General features: G+C 32.6%; 1 protein-coding gene across 1 annotated transcript; it reads left to right on the top strand.

Moving 5' to 3' along the window:
- The first annotated feature begins 12,051 nt into the window (after positions 1–12,051).
- On the top strand, positions 12,052–16,549 carry LOC115705633 (GBF-interacting protein 1). Its single transcript, XM_061116807.1, has 8 exons — positions 12,052–12,367; positions 12,934–12,980; positions 13,074–13,173; positions 13,266–13,395; positions 13,487–13,911; positions 14,109–14,620; positions 14,720–15,163; positions 15,675–16,549. Exons 1-8 carry the CDS (start codon positions 12,190–12,192, stop codon positions 15,987–15,989), a joined length of 2,151 nt encoding a protein of 716 aa, XP_060972790.1. The 5' UTR covers positions 12,052–12,189; the 3' UTR covers positions 15,990–16,549.
- Positions 16,550–17,833: the final 1,284 nt, after the last annotated feature.

The following is a 17,833-nucleotide window of genomic DNA, read 5'->3' as shown; positions in this document are numbered from 1 at the left end:
AAATTATTATTTATAATTATTTTTTAAAACTAATATTACGTAGACCACTAAAAATTAACCACGTGGACAGTCCACTGTGACACTTGATTGTGATTTTTTGACGTAGTGGTACAGAGCAAAACAGAATGGGAATTCAGTAGGTTTTGCCACCAAAATTTTGGTTTTTATGGTTAAGTGTTACAAAACGTAAAGTTTAGATGATTTAGTCACCAATATCCTTAAATAATATGTATATAGCAAATATATAACAATATAAAATTATTCTCAAAATCAAAACATAATATAATGATAATATTAATAATATTTTTTATTAGGAAGCTATTATATTTGTAGAGTTTTACTTCTTAAATAAAAATATTGAATATTTTTAATAATTTTAGCGGTTTGATCTGGTTAACACGCACAAATAAAAAAAAAATACAAATATGATAGATATTTCAAGCTTATTAAACACATTATAGTCTAAATTAATATTAAAATCATCAAAAAAAATTCATAATAAGTAATCATTAATTGAACCAACATTAAGTATTAAATAAATATTCATTCTTAGAACACTCCCATAATCTTATTAGCTAATGTAAATGTTAAATGTAACTAAAAATTCAGTACATTAGCTCCTTTATTTTATCTTTGTTTACCTTTATTATAGTAGCTTAGGTATATTTAGCTATAACTATTTATGCTTTAAAATAATATTTTATTATTTTATCAATCTTTTTAACTTAAATATTTTAATTGAAATAAATATATTAAGAATATAATATTTAAATAATATAGAGAAAAAAATAAATTAATCTATGGTGTAATGTTAAAAGTTGAGGTAAAAAAAAATTACAATAAATTTAGCAATTGTTGAAGGTGAAAAATTTACAAATGAATACTTACTAAATTTGGAAGGTGAATATTGTTTGGTTCACCTCGATTCCCTCTAAATATTCTGCTAACACTAAATTTGGAAGGTGAAGGTGAAAATAAATTAATCTATGGTGTAATGTTATCTTTGTTTGGATTGACGGAAGCCTTGGGGTTTATTTTGCAAAAAAACTCTTTGATGCTTAAGTCAGTATAGATTCTATTTTAGAGAGAGAGAAAACACAGGAAAACTAGAATTTGAATCCAGGGAGAGAAAGAGAGAAAGTTCAGTCGATTCAATGAATAACCCATTGATCGGTAAACTCCTTAAGCAACTAACCCTTTTTTCTTATTGTTTCGCACTCTTTATAGTAGAGTTTTGCCAAAGGCGAGAAAATCATTGAGCTAGCTAAATGTAGTTGACTCAACAATAATTTGAATTATGGACCCCAAACTTTTTGCTTACGCCCTAACTAATTTGGGTGTGTGGATAAATGACGGAAACATCACACTTTTTCTGTTTTCTGAAGATTGATGACATCATTAGAAATAGATTTCCTCCTTTCGGCATGATTAACTCCTCGTGTCTTATGCAATTAGGTTGGGTTATTCCGTTGTTGTGCCTTGAGCCTTCCTTACTTAAAAGAAAAAATGGGCCGAAATATTTGAACTCAATAGTGATGTATTTTAAACGATGTAACAGAAAATTTATTGAGAGCACTATTAAAAATATTAAGCAAAAATACATCAACATATTACTACTAAGTCTTTTCCCTTTCAAATAGCTCATGAAAAATATGAGCAAAAACCCATGAGCAATTTGAAAGGGAAAAAACGTGCTCATGAAAAATGTAAATTAGTTGTTAAAGTAATGGGGTTTTGTTCTTTTTATAATAACCGAAGACATATATCTTACATCTTCGGTTATCAAAATACTTTTCTCTTCGTCTGGAACCTCTATCGAAGATGTTCTAGCAAGTGAAAAAATATTTCCATGGGAAATATGTGCATCACACTTGCATGTGATGTAATCCAACCTTTTGTGCCCTCTATAAATCAACAAACAATATGTATTATGTTGGTGATCTATGGATGGTTGCACATAATAGAGAGTTTCATAGAGAGTTTCCTTAATACTTCCACATTTACGGTAACTATATATTATTATAATACCTAATTAATTCGTCAATAATTGTTTGTTCAATGCAAACACGATTATATTTTATAATTTTACATATGTTGGCCCTCGCTCCGCCATTAGTTGTATTATTGTGTTCATATTTACAAATCATGCTATTTATGTTTAAACATAGTTATAAAAAGGGTATTTGCAGTGAAACTTACTGAACTCAAGTCCTATTTTGCTTATTAGATTTTCGTTTAAAAATCTCAGTTAAGTAGATTGCTTACGTGTATACAAGTGTACACATAGTACGTTTTTAATGGTCCATATAATTTTAATTATTAAGATATTATAAAAATAATTTTAAAATATGAAAAAATAAATAAAATAAAAATAAATAGTAAAAAATTAAATAAAAATGTTAAAAAGAAAATAAAACATTTTTTTTTTCTATTTCCTTTTCTTTTTTATCTTTCTTCCTTCCTGATCTTCATAACCAGCCACCATGATAAACATCCTCATCACTTTGGCTTGGATTCGACTGTGACAGTCAGTAGTCCTGTAATTCGTACATGAAAATACTGAGTAAGCTGTGCAATTCCACATTGCTTGGAAAATGTCAAGTGTGATGATTTTGAGGCTGTGTAGGTATGTGAGTACACAGTTGAAGAGAATTAAATATATTGATTGATACTACCTATATCAACAAGGTGCATCTTATTTTCTAGTGGCTTATTACGAAAGAACTCCACGGTAAAGCATGCTTAACCTGGGATAATTTCAAGATGGGTGACCTGTTAGGGTTTATAAAACACTTAAGAAATATATAAATCACAGATCTAAACATATTCATAAAGTGCTTTAATATAGAAAACCCTAAATCATAAATCTATAAAGCCTTTGCTAAATTAAAGAAGAAGATGATTATAAAATATGAGCGGAAGCACTAACCTGAAGCCATTGTTGGAGATTGCAGAGAAGGTTTTGATCTTCCAAGAATACACTATTTTCTAAATTTTCTAAAGTATTTTCTCTGATGGGGAAGGAGAGAATACAGAACCCTAGTGTTTCTTGGGGACCACTACCTATTTATAGAGTCATCTTAGAATAACTCTTGGGTATTTATAATTTGGCCCCTCAACAAATTATAAATTAACTTATGGTATCTACACACTAATTCCATGACACTTTAATACCCTTTTGATACCCATAACATAATTGGTCACTTAATTTTGTATCACACTTTATAATAGCATATACATTATACATATGTGCCCACAAAGGATTTTTAATCCAACAATCTCCCACTTGGGCAACATATGTTACCTGATAAATGTATAACCTTATGAGCTCAAAATTTGCTATTATGTAAAGGTATTTACAACAATCTCGTCCATCAACTATACCCATATAGGATCAAAGCGATTTTCGTCATATCAATCATGACTAAACCCATCAATGGTCACATATACAAATATAGCCAAATGACATAGATCAATCATGGATGTGTAGCATGGAAATTACATGCAATGTGAACCGAACATGCCTATTTCCAACTGGTCCTCCTTAAACCAAAGTGAGGTCAAACTTAAACATAACAAAACAGAGTGAATAAACTGAAAACTTTATTTCTGATCAGAAAATAACCAAATACATAAATGTCTTAAACAAACATAAAGCAAAGAGAATACAAACTCCCACTAAATCATGATATCCTCAAGTAATACTACACCCATATGAGCAGTGTGCTCATGAAAGACCTTGGGTGGTAATCCTTTTGTGAGCGGATCCGCTATCATGGAGTTTGTCCCAATATGCTCTATGGAAATCTGTCCACTCTGCACTCTTTCTTTCACAACTAGGAACTTTATGTCAATATGCTTTGACTTGGATGAGCTCCTATTGTTATTGGAATACAACACTGCTGATTTATTGTCACAGAATATCTTAAGTGGTCTTTCAACATTCTCCAAAATACGCAGCCTAGTGACAAAGTTTCTCAGCCATATTCCACCGATTTGATGCCTCATAACACGCTACGAATTCGGTTGCCATAGTGGAAGAAGCTACAAGTGTCCGTTTGACACTTTTCCGGGATATAGCTCCTCCGGCTAACAAGAAAATGTAGCACGATGTAGACCTTGCTATCTTGGCATCCGGCGAAATCGAATCGAATACCCTACGACCTCCAAATGATCCGATTTCTGTATGTGAGCATGTAATCTTTTGTTCTCTCAAGATACCTCATAACCCTCTTGGCGCTATCCAATGGTCCATACCGGGGTTGCTTAAATATCCGCCTAACATCCCAACAATGTACGCAATATCCGGACGCGTACATACTCGAAGATACATTAGACTCCCTACAACCGATGCATAGGGAATCTTTTTCATTTCTGAATTTCAAGGTGCTTTTAGGGCATTGTCTAAGACCGAATTTGTCTCCTTTAGCAACGGGGGTATCACACGGTCTACAATCTTGCATGCCAAACCTTTTGAGTACTTTATCGATATAGCCCTTTTGTGATAATCCAAGAATACCCCGAGAACGATCTCGACGTATTTGAATTCCTAATACAAAAGAGGCGTCACCAAGATCTTTCATCTCAAATTGCTTAGATAAAAATCTCTTGGTTTCGTGCAATAAGCCTATATCATTAGTAGCAAGCAATATGTCATCGACATATAGAACAGAAATATGTATTTACTCCCACTGAACTTGTGATATACACAATCATCAATAATATTCATCTCAAAACCAAATGAGATAATTACTTGATGAAACTTGTGATACCACTGACGAGAAGCTTGCTTGAGTCCATAGATGGATTTCTTTAATTTGCAAACCATATTCTTTGGGTCACCAACCACAAAGTTTTACGGTTGCTCCATATAAATTGTCTCATCAATGTCGCCATTGAGAAACGCCGTTTTAACATCCATACCGATGTAACTCAAGGTCAAAATGAGCAACAAGTGCCAATATTATCCTAAAAGAGTCTTTCGATGAAACCGGAGAGAAAGTCTCGTATAATCAATGCCTTGTTTCGAGTATAGCCTTTTGCTACAAGACGTGCCTTAAATCTCACCACATTACCATATTCATCCTTCTTGGTTTTAAGTATCCACTTACAACCAATTGGTTTTACACCTTCTGGTAATGGGACAACTTCCCAAACTTTATTGTCTTGCATAGACTTATTCTCTTCATCCATGGCATTAATCCACTTTTGAGAGTTAGAACTTTTCATGGCCTGATGCAAGTTGATTGGATCATCTTCCATCATTCCAATTTCATCCTCATGTTCTTGAAGAAATACAAAATAGTCATACGAAATAGCATTTCTTCTCTCTCTTGTGGACCTCCTTAATGGCTCTTGTTCTTGAGGGTGTTGAATTTGTTCTTCCGGAACAATAGCCTCATTTTGATTTGGGAGTTGTTCAACATTATCTTGTTGAGGTTCGGATTCATTTCTTGATCAATGACGAGTGTGGAAGCACGAACATTGTCTAAAATGATAGTAGGAACCGAGTTTGAATTCAATTCCTCCTCAAAAACAATGTCTCTAACCTTATTTCTCCCCCCAAATTCAACATCCTCAAAAAATGTTGCGAGTTCCGTCTCAAATATATTTCGACGGTGGGATCATAAAACTTATAGCCCCTAGATCGCTCGGAATAACCAATAAAGTAGGCTAAGCTGTTTTGGAGTCCAATTTATTTTCATGTGGCCTATAAGGCCTTGCCTGTTGGACATCCCCAAATGTGGAAATGCTTTAGACTAGGCTTTCGACTCGTCCAAAGCTCATAAGGTGTTTTTGCAAGTGCTTTACTTGGTACTCTATTCGAATGTAAGGCTGCTTGTCTTTAATGCTTCTCCCCGTAGGGACTCGGGTAAGGTAGAATGAGCGATCATGCTCCTTACCATATCCTTAAGAGTCCTATTTCGTCTCTCGGCAACACCATTCATGCTAGGTGATCCTGGCATGGTGTCTTGTGGGACAATACCACATTCCTCTAGGAATTTAGCAAATGGTCCTGGACGTTGTTCACCTGAGCCATCATATCTACCGTAGTACTCACCACTACGATCAGATTTGACGTTCTTAATCCTTTTGTTGAGTTGATTCTCAACTTCAGCTTTGTAAGCTTTGAACACGTCCACAGACTGAGATTTTTCATGAATGAGATATAGGTACCCATAACGTGAGTAATCGTCTATGAATGATATAAAATATTGTTGACCATTCCAAGATGCCGTAGGGAATGGCCCACAAATATCTGTGTGAATCAATTCTAAGACTTCTGAAGCTCTATTGGCACCTAATCTCTTAGTTTTGGTCTGTTTTCCCTTGATACAATCTACACAGACATTGAAATCTGTGAAGTCAAGAGACTCTAAAATGTCATCAGACACAAGACGCTCAATTCTACCTCTTGAGATATGACCTAAGCGTTTATGCCATAATGACGCTGAATTTTCTTTATTTAATTTGCGTTTAGTACCTCGTGATTCCACATGCAAGGTTTCATTATAGGATGCAATTGTTTCTAACAAATAAAGATTGTCATAAGTATTCAAATAACCAGTTCCAATAATATTCGAATTTAAAGACAAGGTAAACTGATTGTTTCCAAATGAACAACAATATCCAAATTTGTCCAACAAAGAAACAGAAACTAAATTCCGCCTAAAAGACGGCACAACAAAAGTGTCTTTCAAATCCAAATAAGAACCAGTTCCTAATAACAATGCGAAATGCCCAATTGCTTCCACTTCCACCGATTGACCATCGCCCACAAAGATGTATCTTTCACCATCACTTGGCTTTCGGTAGCTCGAGCAACCCCGCATAGAAACACTTATGTGAGTAGTAGCACCGTAATCTATCCACCAAGTGTTTCTAGGTACTGAAACTAAATTAACCTCAGAACAGACCAAAGCAAGATTACTACCTTTCTTTACACGCCATGCGTGATATTTGGCACAATCTTTCTTCACATGTCCAGGTTGGTCACAAAAGAAACAACCCTTAGAATCTTGTTGTTGTTTCTTTTGAACTGGACCCTTAGCAGCTTCATTCTCAAATTTCCTTTTCTTGCCCTTATCCTTAGGGGTAGTGGCCAAATGAGCACTTTCGGTTTTGTCCTTTTTCAACCTTTCTTCCTCTTGCACACAATGAGAAATAAGCTCGTTGAGAGTCCATTTCTCTTTTTGACAGTTGTAACTAATTTTAAATTGGTTAAACTGTGGAGGAAGCGTTAACAAAACCATGAGTACAAGTACATCATCTGAAAGCTCAATCTTAAGTGTCCTTAATCTTGAGACAATATGATGCATTTCCATAATGTACTCCCTTACATTTCCTTGACCCTTATACTTCATGTTCATTAAAGAACCAAGAAGTGTTGTCATTTCAACCTTATCGTTTTTAGCAAAACGTTCCTCAATTTGTTCAAGGAAATTCTTAGCCATAGTAACCCCTTCGGATTCGGTGCCCCAAAAGGCTTCTGGAATGCTGTGTTTCATAATCATTAGACTCATGCGATTTGAACGATCCCACCTCTCAAATTCCCTTTTATCATCATGGGAACTTTCCTTAGTGAGAGGTGCAGGTTGTTCATTCCTTAGTGCATGGTCCAAATCCATACATCCCAGAACTATAAGTAGGTTCCTTTTCCAATCCTTGAAATTGGTCCCATTAAGCATATGAATAGAATTAATGTTAGCAGATATTGAAGCAGCAGAAGATGAACTAGCTGAATATAGAACAAATAAAACAAGCTCACATTAATATGCATAATTAAACAATAAATTCAAAATTTGGTTAATCCCATCTCAAGATACCAAACACACATTAATATCAAGTCTTTGGACAGTAATATTAACTGTAAGCGGTACTCTTGGTGTAGCAATCAAATATTGACAATAAAACTGTGTCAAACAATAGATTAATCTTTGGACTAACGTATTGCTCACACAAAATACCTTATAATTGTCACACATTTATCGCCACAGGTATGTTTGAAATCTAGCAAAATATTCACTTACCTTTGGGCTAGTCAATATAAGCATCAATTACAAACACACAACCAACCTAATATTTAAATAAATTAATCTACACAAAAGAGGTCACTTTGGCGACATATTGTTTCAATTAATTTACTCAAATATTAGTCATAAACCAACACCAAAATTTAAAATAAATTGTTTAAACCAAAATATATATATATTTTTTTTTACCAAACTATACTATAATATATATGACACATAATACTGAAGCAAATAACCAATCATCACATTCAACCGAGAAAACAATATATATGATTATATATATAAAGTACAACTAGTGCACGACTGAAACATTCAATATACCAATTATTCATCTCATTGAAACAATCGAATATATCTCTCTCTGCTGCGAATAAAAATTGATATATATACGTATATATAGTACAGTATATAAGACAAATATATGATTATATATGTATGAATCCACACAATAATCGACAATTACATTATATATACATAAAAGTCGTCCACACATTAAATTGAAACATATAATATATGTACTCAATCAAAATTTCAACGCCGAATTGAAACAAAAATACAATATACGAAGATAAAAAAAAAAAGAAAAACCTAATTTTCAAAATCCCCAAATTTCATAAACCAAATCATCAGATTTTCAATCAATTTAACAAAGGTGGCTCTGGTACCACACTTTAACATAATTGGTCACTTAATTTTGTATCACACTTTATAATAGCATATACATTATACATATGTGCCCACAAAGGATTTTTAATCCAACATGACCTCCTATGAAATTTTCTTAAGAAGTGTGAGAGTGAGAATGAAGTATGTTGGAAACACTCGTATTAGTCTGTAGGGCTAGTTGTCAGTTCATGAAGCAGCTAGAGTGGCGTACCCGTGTATAAGAGCCATGAGTCCATGGGGGAAGGCCCAATAGAAGCTTGAAGCGAAAACATTACATCGACCGTGCACCTGGTCGTCCGCTGGCCTTCCGCCTGCACCGAGATAAAGGAACAAAGAGAGAGGGGGAGGCGGCTAGGATGGATGAGATGAGCTAGGGTTTTAAGAAAGGAAAAAGAAAATAATTGTTTTTAAATTTTTATCTATTTTTTATATTTTAAAATTATTTTTTTATAATATTTGAATAATTACAATTACGTGGACCACTAAAAAAGTGTCATGTGTATATTTGTGTACATGTGAGCAATTCACTGTGACACTTTACTGAGATTTTTGAATGAAAGTGTAATGAGCAAAATAGAAGTTCAATAGATTTCACCGTCAAATTTTTTATTTTTATGATTAAGTGTTAAATATTGTAAAATTCAAGTGATTTTACCGCTATTATCTCACTATAAAATAACATCATGCAAAAATACAATTATGCATATATGACACGAACATGTTTAAATACCTTAATAATATAGTTAGAGAAAAATGTTATAAAATTTACTTTACTTTCTGTCGACCAAAAATAAATAATTAATTAAAAAATCCTAGACAATGAGTACATCTTCCATATTGTATACAAAATATATATTATTGAAATATAAATAAATAATAATTTCAAATAGACTTCAAAAATTATGAAAAAAAGGTCTCATAGCACATTCAAAACTAAAAATCACTTTTGTAGATAACTACTTTATTGTTATCTTTAATGGGTTGTTTAATCAATATTATAGTTCAACATTACAACTTCAAACATACCTATATTTTAATAAAAAGATAAGACTTTATTAAGCAATATTATGGTTCAACATTACAACTTTAAACATAGGGGCATTACTTTCTATCTATAATACTAGGATTTAGGGTAAAAACATGAAGCTAGTGCTAGATAGTGAGCTATTCTATTTGGAGATTATTTTACAAAAATAAATAAATAAGCTAGAAGGTAGTAATTATTCTTATCAAGCAAGTAATAATAAAAATATTAAAGTAGTAAAATAGCTATGTTTAGATTAGATAAAATTTCAATAACAAAAACAAATGAGATTTTGATAAAACAATAGTGCTTGAAATAAGTATGCTTTTAGTATATTTTAAAGGGTAAATTGCGGCATAAATACTCAATGTGTAAGATTTTATACATTTAAATACCTAATGTTTATTTTTGGAGGCAAAAATACCTAATGTTACATTTCTCTTACACCGTTATTACCACTTCCGTTAACTTATGGACACGTGGAAAATTCAGATACATTACATTTATTTTTATTTTATTTTAAAACTTAATATTTTTAATATCAAAAACTAAATGCTACTTGTTTCAGAAAAAAAAAAAAAACTTGTTCTCATAACAATTTTCACATGATATTGGCACTTCAATTCAATAATCATGTTCCATATACAACACTGGTTCACTCAGCTATGGTAATTTAGTATTGCATTTCTCTTATTTTTTTTTTTTAAAAAACAAGTAGTATTTAGTTTTTGATATTAAGAATATTAAATTTTAAAATAAAATAAATAAATGTAATGCATTTTGGCCCTCTACGTGTCCATATTTATGAGTTAATAACGGAAGTGGTAGTAACGGTGTAAGAAAATTGTGACATTAGGTATTTTTGCCTCAAAAAATAAATATTAGGTATTTAAGTGTATAAAATCTGAAACATTAAGTATTTATGCCGCAATTTATCCTATTTTAAAACATTAATGAAAATATTATTATTATTATTATATTTTTTTTTTCATGTATATGTTTATTTAAAATAAAATAATCATAAGAATGATTAATGAGATAAAGATATCCAATCTTTCTATATTCCAAACATTGGATTAAATAATTTGTCTAGTCCGATAATTTTATCCCGTTAACCAAACACTCATACAACTTATGTCGACAAGATATTTTATCGCTACTTTTCAAAGATAAGATTGCTGACTGTAATTGTTATCTAGTCACGTTAAAATTGCAATAGTCAAATTTATATGACTGGCGGTTTCATTACTGTATTTAATTTTGAAGGCTAAATTAGGTATATGCGTTTTTAAAATGAAAGAATAACAGCAAGACATTTGATTTCTTTCCTCAGAAAAGACCGTTTTCTATTATTTCTTCCGATTTATACTAAGAGAATCCTCATATTAAATACATACTATATATTTCCTTATGCCTTAATGATTTTTTCTTTCTAAAATATCTAATTAAGTTTGGCCTCTTATTAACTAATATTTGCAAAATAAGCCTAAAAAATTAATAATTTGTCAATTAGGTTAGACCCACTAATCCAAATCTTTTTTAGTATTTAGCCCAAAACAACTATGCAAAGACCATGTTATGAATGGTGTGCCCTACCCACTCTTCAAAGACTATTTTTGCCCATAAAACTCATCTTGAAAAGGACAAAGAAAAAAGTATTACAACAATGGGAACAAGACAACACTTGCAATAATCAACCCAATATTGTCATTAAAAAGTTATTCAATAGAAAAGTAAAAAACTTTGTCACACAATTACTTAACTACCTAAAAAAATGGTTTACTAAATGAACTATGACTCAAAATTGTTCCTTGATATCTTAGTACTACATAGCTTTGAAAATTGAAATATTGCATTTACTTGAAGTCTTGAAGTATTAACATAGTAACACAAAATAATTACAAAAATAATGTTCCTAAAAAAAGCCACCAAACCAAAGTGTACAACATTGTTACATCCTTTTAATGTTAATTTTAGACATTAACATTTTCTTACACACAAAGTCAATATGTTGATACAATAACAAGAATTGTTAGAACAAAGTTAATTTAATTCAATAAAAATAAGAAAAAACATTCGAAATAAAAATTTATTTCTATTTTTAGCAAATATTTTTATTATTTCACATAAAAATCTAATCTTTTCTATTTAACAACATAAAAATCCAATCTTTATTCACAACATAAAATTGAAAAAAATAAATATATAAAATTCAACAATTTTGTCCAATTTAGAGCAAAAGGGTCAACAGTTTTAGTTCCTAAAAATTTTTCCATAACCAAAAAAACAGTGTTCATATTCAATCTTTACATATGTTGTTTGTATATATTTTAGTATAAAGGTCAGATTTTTAATTATTACATTTCTCTTAAACTCTCTTCTCTCTCTTCTTTCTCTCTCTTCTTACACACAAACATACTCTCTTCTCTCCTTTTCTTCTTCATTTTCTTCTTACAGAACACAAGTATGAGCAGTAGCAGCGGCGTTGGTGGTTCTAGGGTTTCAATCCCAACCAATGTGAAGAAAACAATCAATGACATAAGGGAGATCACTGGGAAGCAGCACAGCGATGATGAAATCTATGCTGTCCTCAGAGAGTGCTCTATGGATCCCAACGAAACTGCTCAAAGGCTCTTATACTTAGGTATAATCAACATGTGTATATATATGTGTGTATGTGTGTATGTGTGTTTATGTATGTATGTATCTTTCATTTGGGGTTTTTTTTTTAAGGATTATGAGTCATTTCTTTGATTTTTTAGGGGTTTTTGATTGATGGGGTTTCTGGGTTTTTCTTATTTGTTAATTGGGTTTTTGTTTTGATTAACATCATGAGCTAAGTTAAGAGCTTTTGAGTTTGTTTTGAAAAAAAAGCTTTAATGGGTTTTGTTGTTTGAAGGGTTTATTCTTGGTTGGTGGGAAAAATTGTTTCAAAATCATGTAAAAGGTTGAGACTTTTTTTTTTGGTTTTTTGTTATGGGACAAAAAGAATCCATTGATGTTGAGTTTTGTTCTTTCAAAAGCTTTCAATTCTTTTACTCTGTCTTCTCTAAAGGTTTGGAAAAGCTTTGTTTTTTTATTTATTTTCTTTGATATGTCATTTCATTCAAATTTCTTGGAAGTTTTGTAGGAATTTGTTTATGTAATTCAAGATTGTACCCATTATATTTTTCTTGATCTTGAAGTAACTGGGCATTGCTTGGTTTACAGATACATTTCATGAGGTTAAAAGCAGGCGTGAGAGGAAAAAGGATGTTGTAAGAATGGACTAATGATTAAGAATTTCATTTTGTTGAAAGTAATTTGGTTTTCTTTTTTCATTAATAATTTGGTGTTGTAATGATTTGTAGAACTTTAATACTAGAGGCTCTGAAGAGAGATCACCAACAGGTGTGCAGAGGAGAGTTAAGGGGAGTGTTCAGGGGAACTATGGCTCTAATTTTTCATCAGGTAAATATTTTCTTTATCGAAATTTTAAGTTAACTTCAAAGTGGGATCTTCTTCCCCATTTCGAGTAGATTGAGTTATCTTATTGTTTTCAGATGTGGGTGGAGGGAGGAATGGCGGTCGAAGAGAAAATGGGAATACTCATTTCACCGATAGAGGTCCTATGTCTCCTACGGGGCCATACTCGCAGAGAATGAAAAATAACGCCTCTTCTCGAGTCACAAAGTAAATTCCTTTTCCTGCTGTTGGATTTGCTGATTTAGAGGTGTTTTGTTAGTTGCTTATATCGTTTTTTTTTTTTGTTTTCTTTCTACAGGGCAGTGACTGGTTTGCCCAATGGCACCGCAAATATGCCAAATGGGGTTTCTTCGGCTGATGCAAACAAATTGGAACCAGCAGCTCCTCCACCTGCTGTTGCTTCTTCCCCTCCTACCGTTGCTTCACTGGTCGATGAGCAAGGAAAGTCAACAACTTCAGATTCTCCTTCTGCTCCTGACTCGGGGGATTCTTGTGTTGTAAGTATAGTAGAAAAACAGTTGGCAGCTGAACCAAAGGAGGAGATTAATGTAAGCAACACTGTTTTGGGCAATAACAATCTTGAATTAAGTGACTCTGTGAGTGAGGAAGTTGTTCAGGGAGCTGCGGATTCTAAGTTGAACGAGAAGAGTTGTGAACCAAGTGAAAACGAAACAGTGTGTGTCACTGAGCCTTCAGAACCCCCTCTTTCGGTAATCCAAGAAGGTAATTTTGCTTGCTCTAAATGCGTTGCGTTCCTGACAATGTGTGATCTACAATCTCAAAAACTTGTGTTATTGTGCTATGGATTCCTTAATTTTCTCTAATGCAAATATTGAAGTTTTAATTGTATTATCAATTGTTCGATACTGCTATGTTAGGAAGCCAATGAACTTTTTACTCTGTTTCTATTTGTTAAGCAGTTATCACAACCGAAGCTTCAAGTACTGTAGTTGAAGGTAGTTCTCAATCCGAGTCTAATGTTACTGAATTCCAACATGTTACCTTTCCAAGTAATTTTGAAGTCCCGGAAGCTTTGAAGAACGGGCTAACTTTTGGAAGCTTCGATACAAAAGTTGAGTCAGTAAGTGAAGGTGTTGAGAATATGGGCCTTACCAAATCTTCTCAGGATACTGATGAAACTTATAAGGAACGTTCTTCTAGTGTCCCGAGCGATTATCTTGAAAATTCAGAGTCTCTCCCTCAAGTGCTTGAAAAGCTACAACCTTTATCTGAGGGTACAGATTTAAAGGGTAAACAGTTAAAACAGGAGACAGTCACGCAGCTTCCTCTAAATGGAGCTCAGTTCCCAGTAGTCATAAATGCGCCAAACTATGGTGTCGGTTTAATGCCTCCTATGCTCGGTGGTCATCATCTTGTACGTTTGGAAGGACATGAAGTTCAAGCTCATGAAAACCGCTCCCCTAACTTTGCTGTAAGTTTACTGATCCAACAAAATAGGAAATGATTTCGTTTTGTGCTAATACTCTTAATCGGTTCGGTGATCTAATGCTCTTTCTATATTGCATTGTAGAATGGGAATTCTGTGACTTCATCTACAGCAACTTCGGTTGCACCAGTACCGAGCTCCATGGCCATGACACCACAACCACTCCCAGTTTTCAGGCACGCATATCCTTCGAATTTCTATCCCTACCATTGCATCCCTCCTCCATATTATGTGCCAAACATGCACCACCAGTATTTGAGCCAGAATGGGTTTCCATCTTCAAACGGAAACATATTTCTACCACCACCACCACCGCTGACAGCTGCTGGGCTCAAATACGCTGTTTCACAGTACAAGTCACCGAACAACGGTGGAAACCCAACTCATTTAGGGATGCAGCCGACCAGTTCATATCTTACCGCTCCAGTTGGTTATGCTCAACCGATTGTATCTGCAAGCTTGATGGGTAATGAAGATCCAGCGGCCTCTCACCTGAAAGAAAATCAAATCTACACCACTGGACAGCCGGTTAGTTTTCGTTATTTCTTTAACAAAAAATAAGAATAGTACTCGAGCAAACTCTAACCTTAACATAAACAAAGCTCGAATCGAGCTCCACAAAATGTGAAACTGTGAGCTTTTCGTGTAATTAGAGAAAGTTAAACAAAACTCAAATCGAGTACTACAAAATGTCACTAATTCTTGCTCATAAACTTAGTTTTTGTTATCTTTAACAAATTAATGAGAATAGTACTCGAATCGAGCACACCACAAAATGTCACACTATGAGCTTTTCGAGTAATTAGAGAAAGTTAAGCAAAACTCGAATCGAGTACTACAAAATGTCACTAATTCTTGCTCATAAACTTAGTTTTTGTTTTCTTTAACAAGATAATGAGAATAGTACTCGAATCGAGCACACCACAAAATGTCACACAGTTTTTCGAGTAATTAGAGAAAGTTAAACAAAACTCGAATTGATGTCACTAAATCTTGCTCAAACTTCTGCTTGCTATATATTTTTTTTTCTCTTTTGCAGAGTGAAGCATCAGGTTATTGGATTCATCCCACAGGACAAGAAATGCCCGGTTTACAGATGAATTCAATGTACAACATTTCCCCACAACACATTGCATACGCAGCACCTCAGCAATCCGCTCATGCTGCCTATGCTGGAATCTTTCCTCCACCCGGGCATGCTATGACCGCTCCTTCAACCCTTTTGCAGCATTCTCAAGCAGTGACTGGAGCTACAATCGAAAATGCAGGACCCCCGAACGGTACTTACCAACAGCCCCCTCAGCAGCAGCAGCCTCAGCATCCACAACAAATGAATTGGAATGCTTCCTTCTGATAACTCCGAATAAAAACATTTTCCAAAGCCCCCCCCCTACAACAACAAGTGAACAAACATGTCTAGTGTGGATCAAGATTAGTTTTTTTTGCGAGTTTGATGCGCGCCGATGGCCTGTTCTTGAGTGTAAATATAAAATGTGGCCTAGAATTTTGATTTAAAGAGAAAAAAAAAAAACACAAAAAGAGAAAATCTTCTATTGGGGGAGTCATTTGATTACTGACTAATCAAGAATTAAGGGGGATAATAGTTTTTTCCTTTTTTTTTTTACTTGTTTTTATGTTTCTCCTCATCCCTTTTGTTTTTGGTAGTTGTTCTTGGTTATATGTTGGATGAGTAGTGAGAGAGAGAGAGAGACCTTTTTAGTAATTTCTTTTAGAATTAAGAGGTAATATAGGAAATATTGAAATGAAGAGAATGATAGAATAGGTGGGATTTTTTTTTACCAGTTTTTCCTTTTTTTTTTATGATGATATATCTCACCTGTATACTTCAATAGCAACAATTATTATGGAATTATAAGATTTTAAGTCATTATATGAGAAGGTGGGTTACTTATATTTTGCTCTGTTTTTATTGTTATTATTTTAGAATGTTAGTTCAAAATTTTCTCAATGAATCAAATATGCATGTGTATGTTTTTTGTGTGAGGAGTGCAAGTGTTTTCTTGATTATTTTTTGTTTCCGAATGTTGAACAAGTTAGGGGCGATAGTGATACTTTTTGTTTTGATAGAGATCCGTTTAATATTTGAGTCAATTTTTTCAATGTTTTTTCTTTTTGAAATTGTAACTTGTATTATAATTAGTGTTTGTGAATAATAAAAAATATGTAATATTATGTATTATTTTTCTTTTAATACAAATGAATTTCCATAGAAATTCTCCATCCCATCTTATGGTGTTGGAGTAGCACTCTCTAAGTGTTCATCAAACCTCATATTGTATTAAAATATGTATAATACATTTTTAATTTTATTGAAAGTTTTATCTATTCACTAAAAAATTTACTTTTAAATTTATAATCTTGCTTGAATTAGACTCTTAAATTAGAGATACAATCAAAAGTTTGTGACTAATCCATCTCCCTCTCTTCTCATCTTTATTTTTTAGAATTCAAAATAAATTCGAAAAAAATAAAATAAAAATGGATTGACTCACCTAAAATTAATAACTCGAAATTACACACTAAAAATTTAATTAATAATAGAATGAGAAAAAAAAATGAACTATGGCAACAATTTCATACTAAAAACTTCATATTATACAACTATTATAAATTAAACCCGTGATCCCAAATAACTACAATAACAATTTATGCAATCATAAAAATTAAACTAAAAAAACTCATTTAAATACTAAAACAAATAATAGTGTACCTAATATTTCATTGTCTTGTATTTTTTTCTTTTTCTCCATCAACTTGTCTATTTTCTTAGAATCTTTCAGTGTAATTTTCTTTTTCACTATTAGTGTTTAGTATTTTTTAAAGTGTGATATCACTATTAGTACAATTAAGTAACGAATTTCATATAATTTAGAGAATTGTTAAAAGGCGCCAGTGATACCTAGTACTCTCTTCGGTATCATACCGCTATTAGTATAATTATGTATCAAATCTCATATAACTTAATTTTTTTTTAGAAAATATCGCTAACCAATCATAAAGAGCTACTTATAGAAAGTGTTGGATATTACTGATGCCTAATAACATACTTTATAAATTAATATAATAACTTTTAAAGAATTACTAACTAATCGTAAAACACTATCTCTAAAGCACTATCTCTAAAAGATATTAGGCACGAGTAATACATGATAGCAATGCATACTTTTTTCTTATTTA

Source organism: Cannabis sativa, chromosome 6, assembly GCF_029168945.1.
Source record: "Cannabis sativa cultivar Pink pepper isolate KNU-18-1 chromosome 6, ASM2916894v1, whole genome shotgun sequence".
NCBI classification, from domain to species: Eukaryota; Viridiplantae; Streptophyta; class Magnoliopsida; order Rosales; family Cannabaceae; genus Cannabis; species Cannabis sativa.
This window is presented reverse-complemented; position numbering and strand designations above follow the sequence as displayed.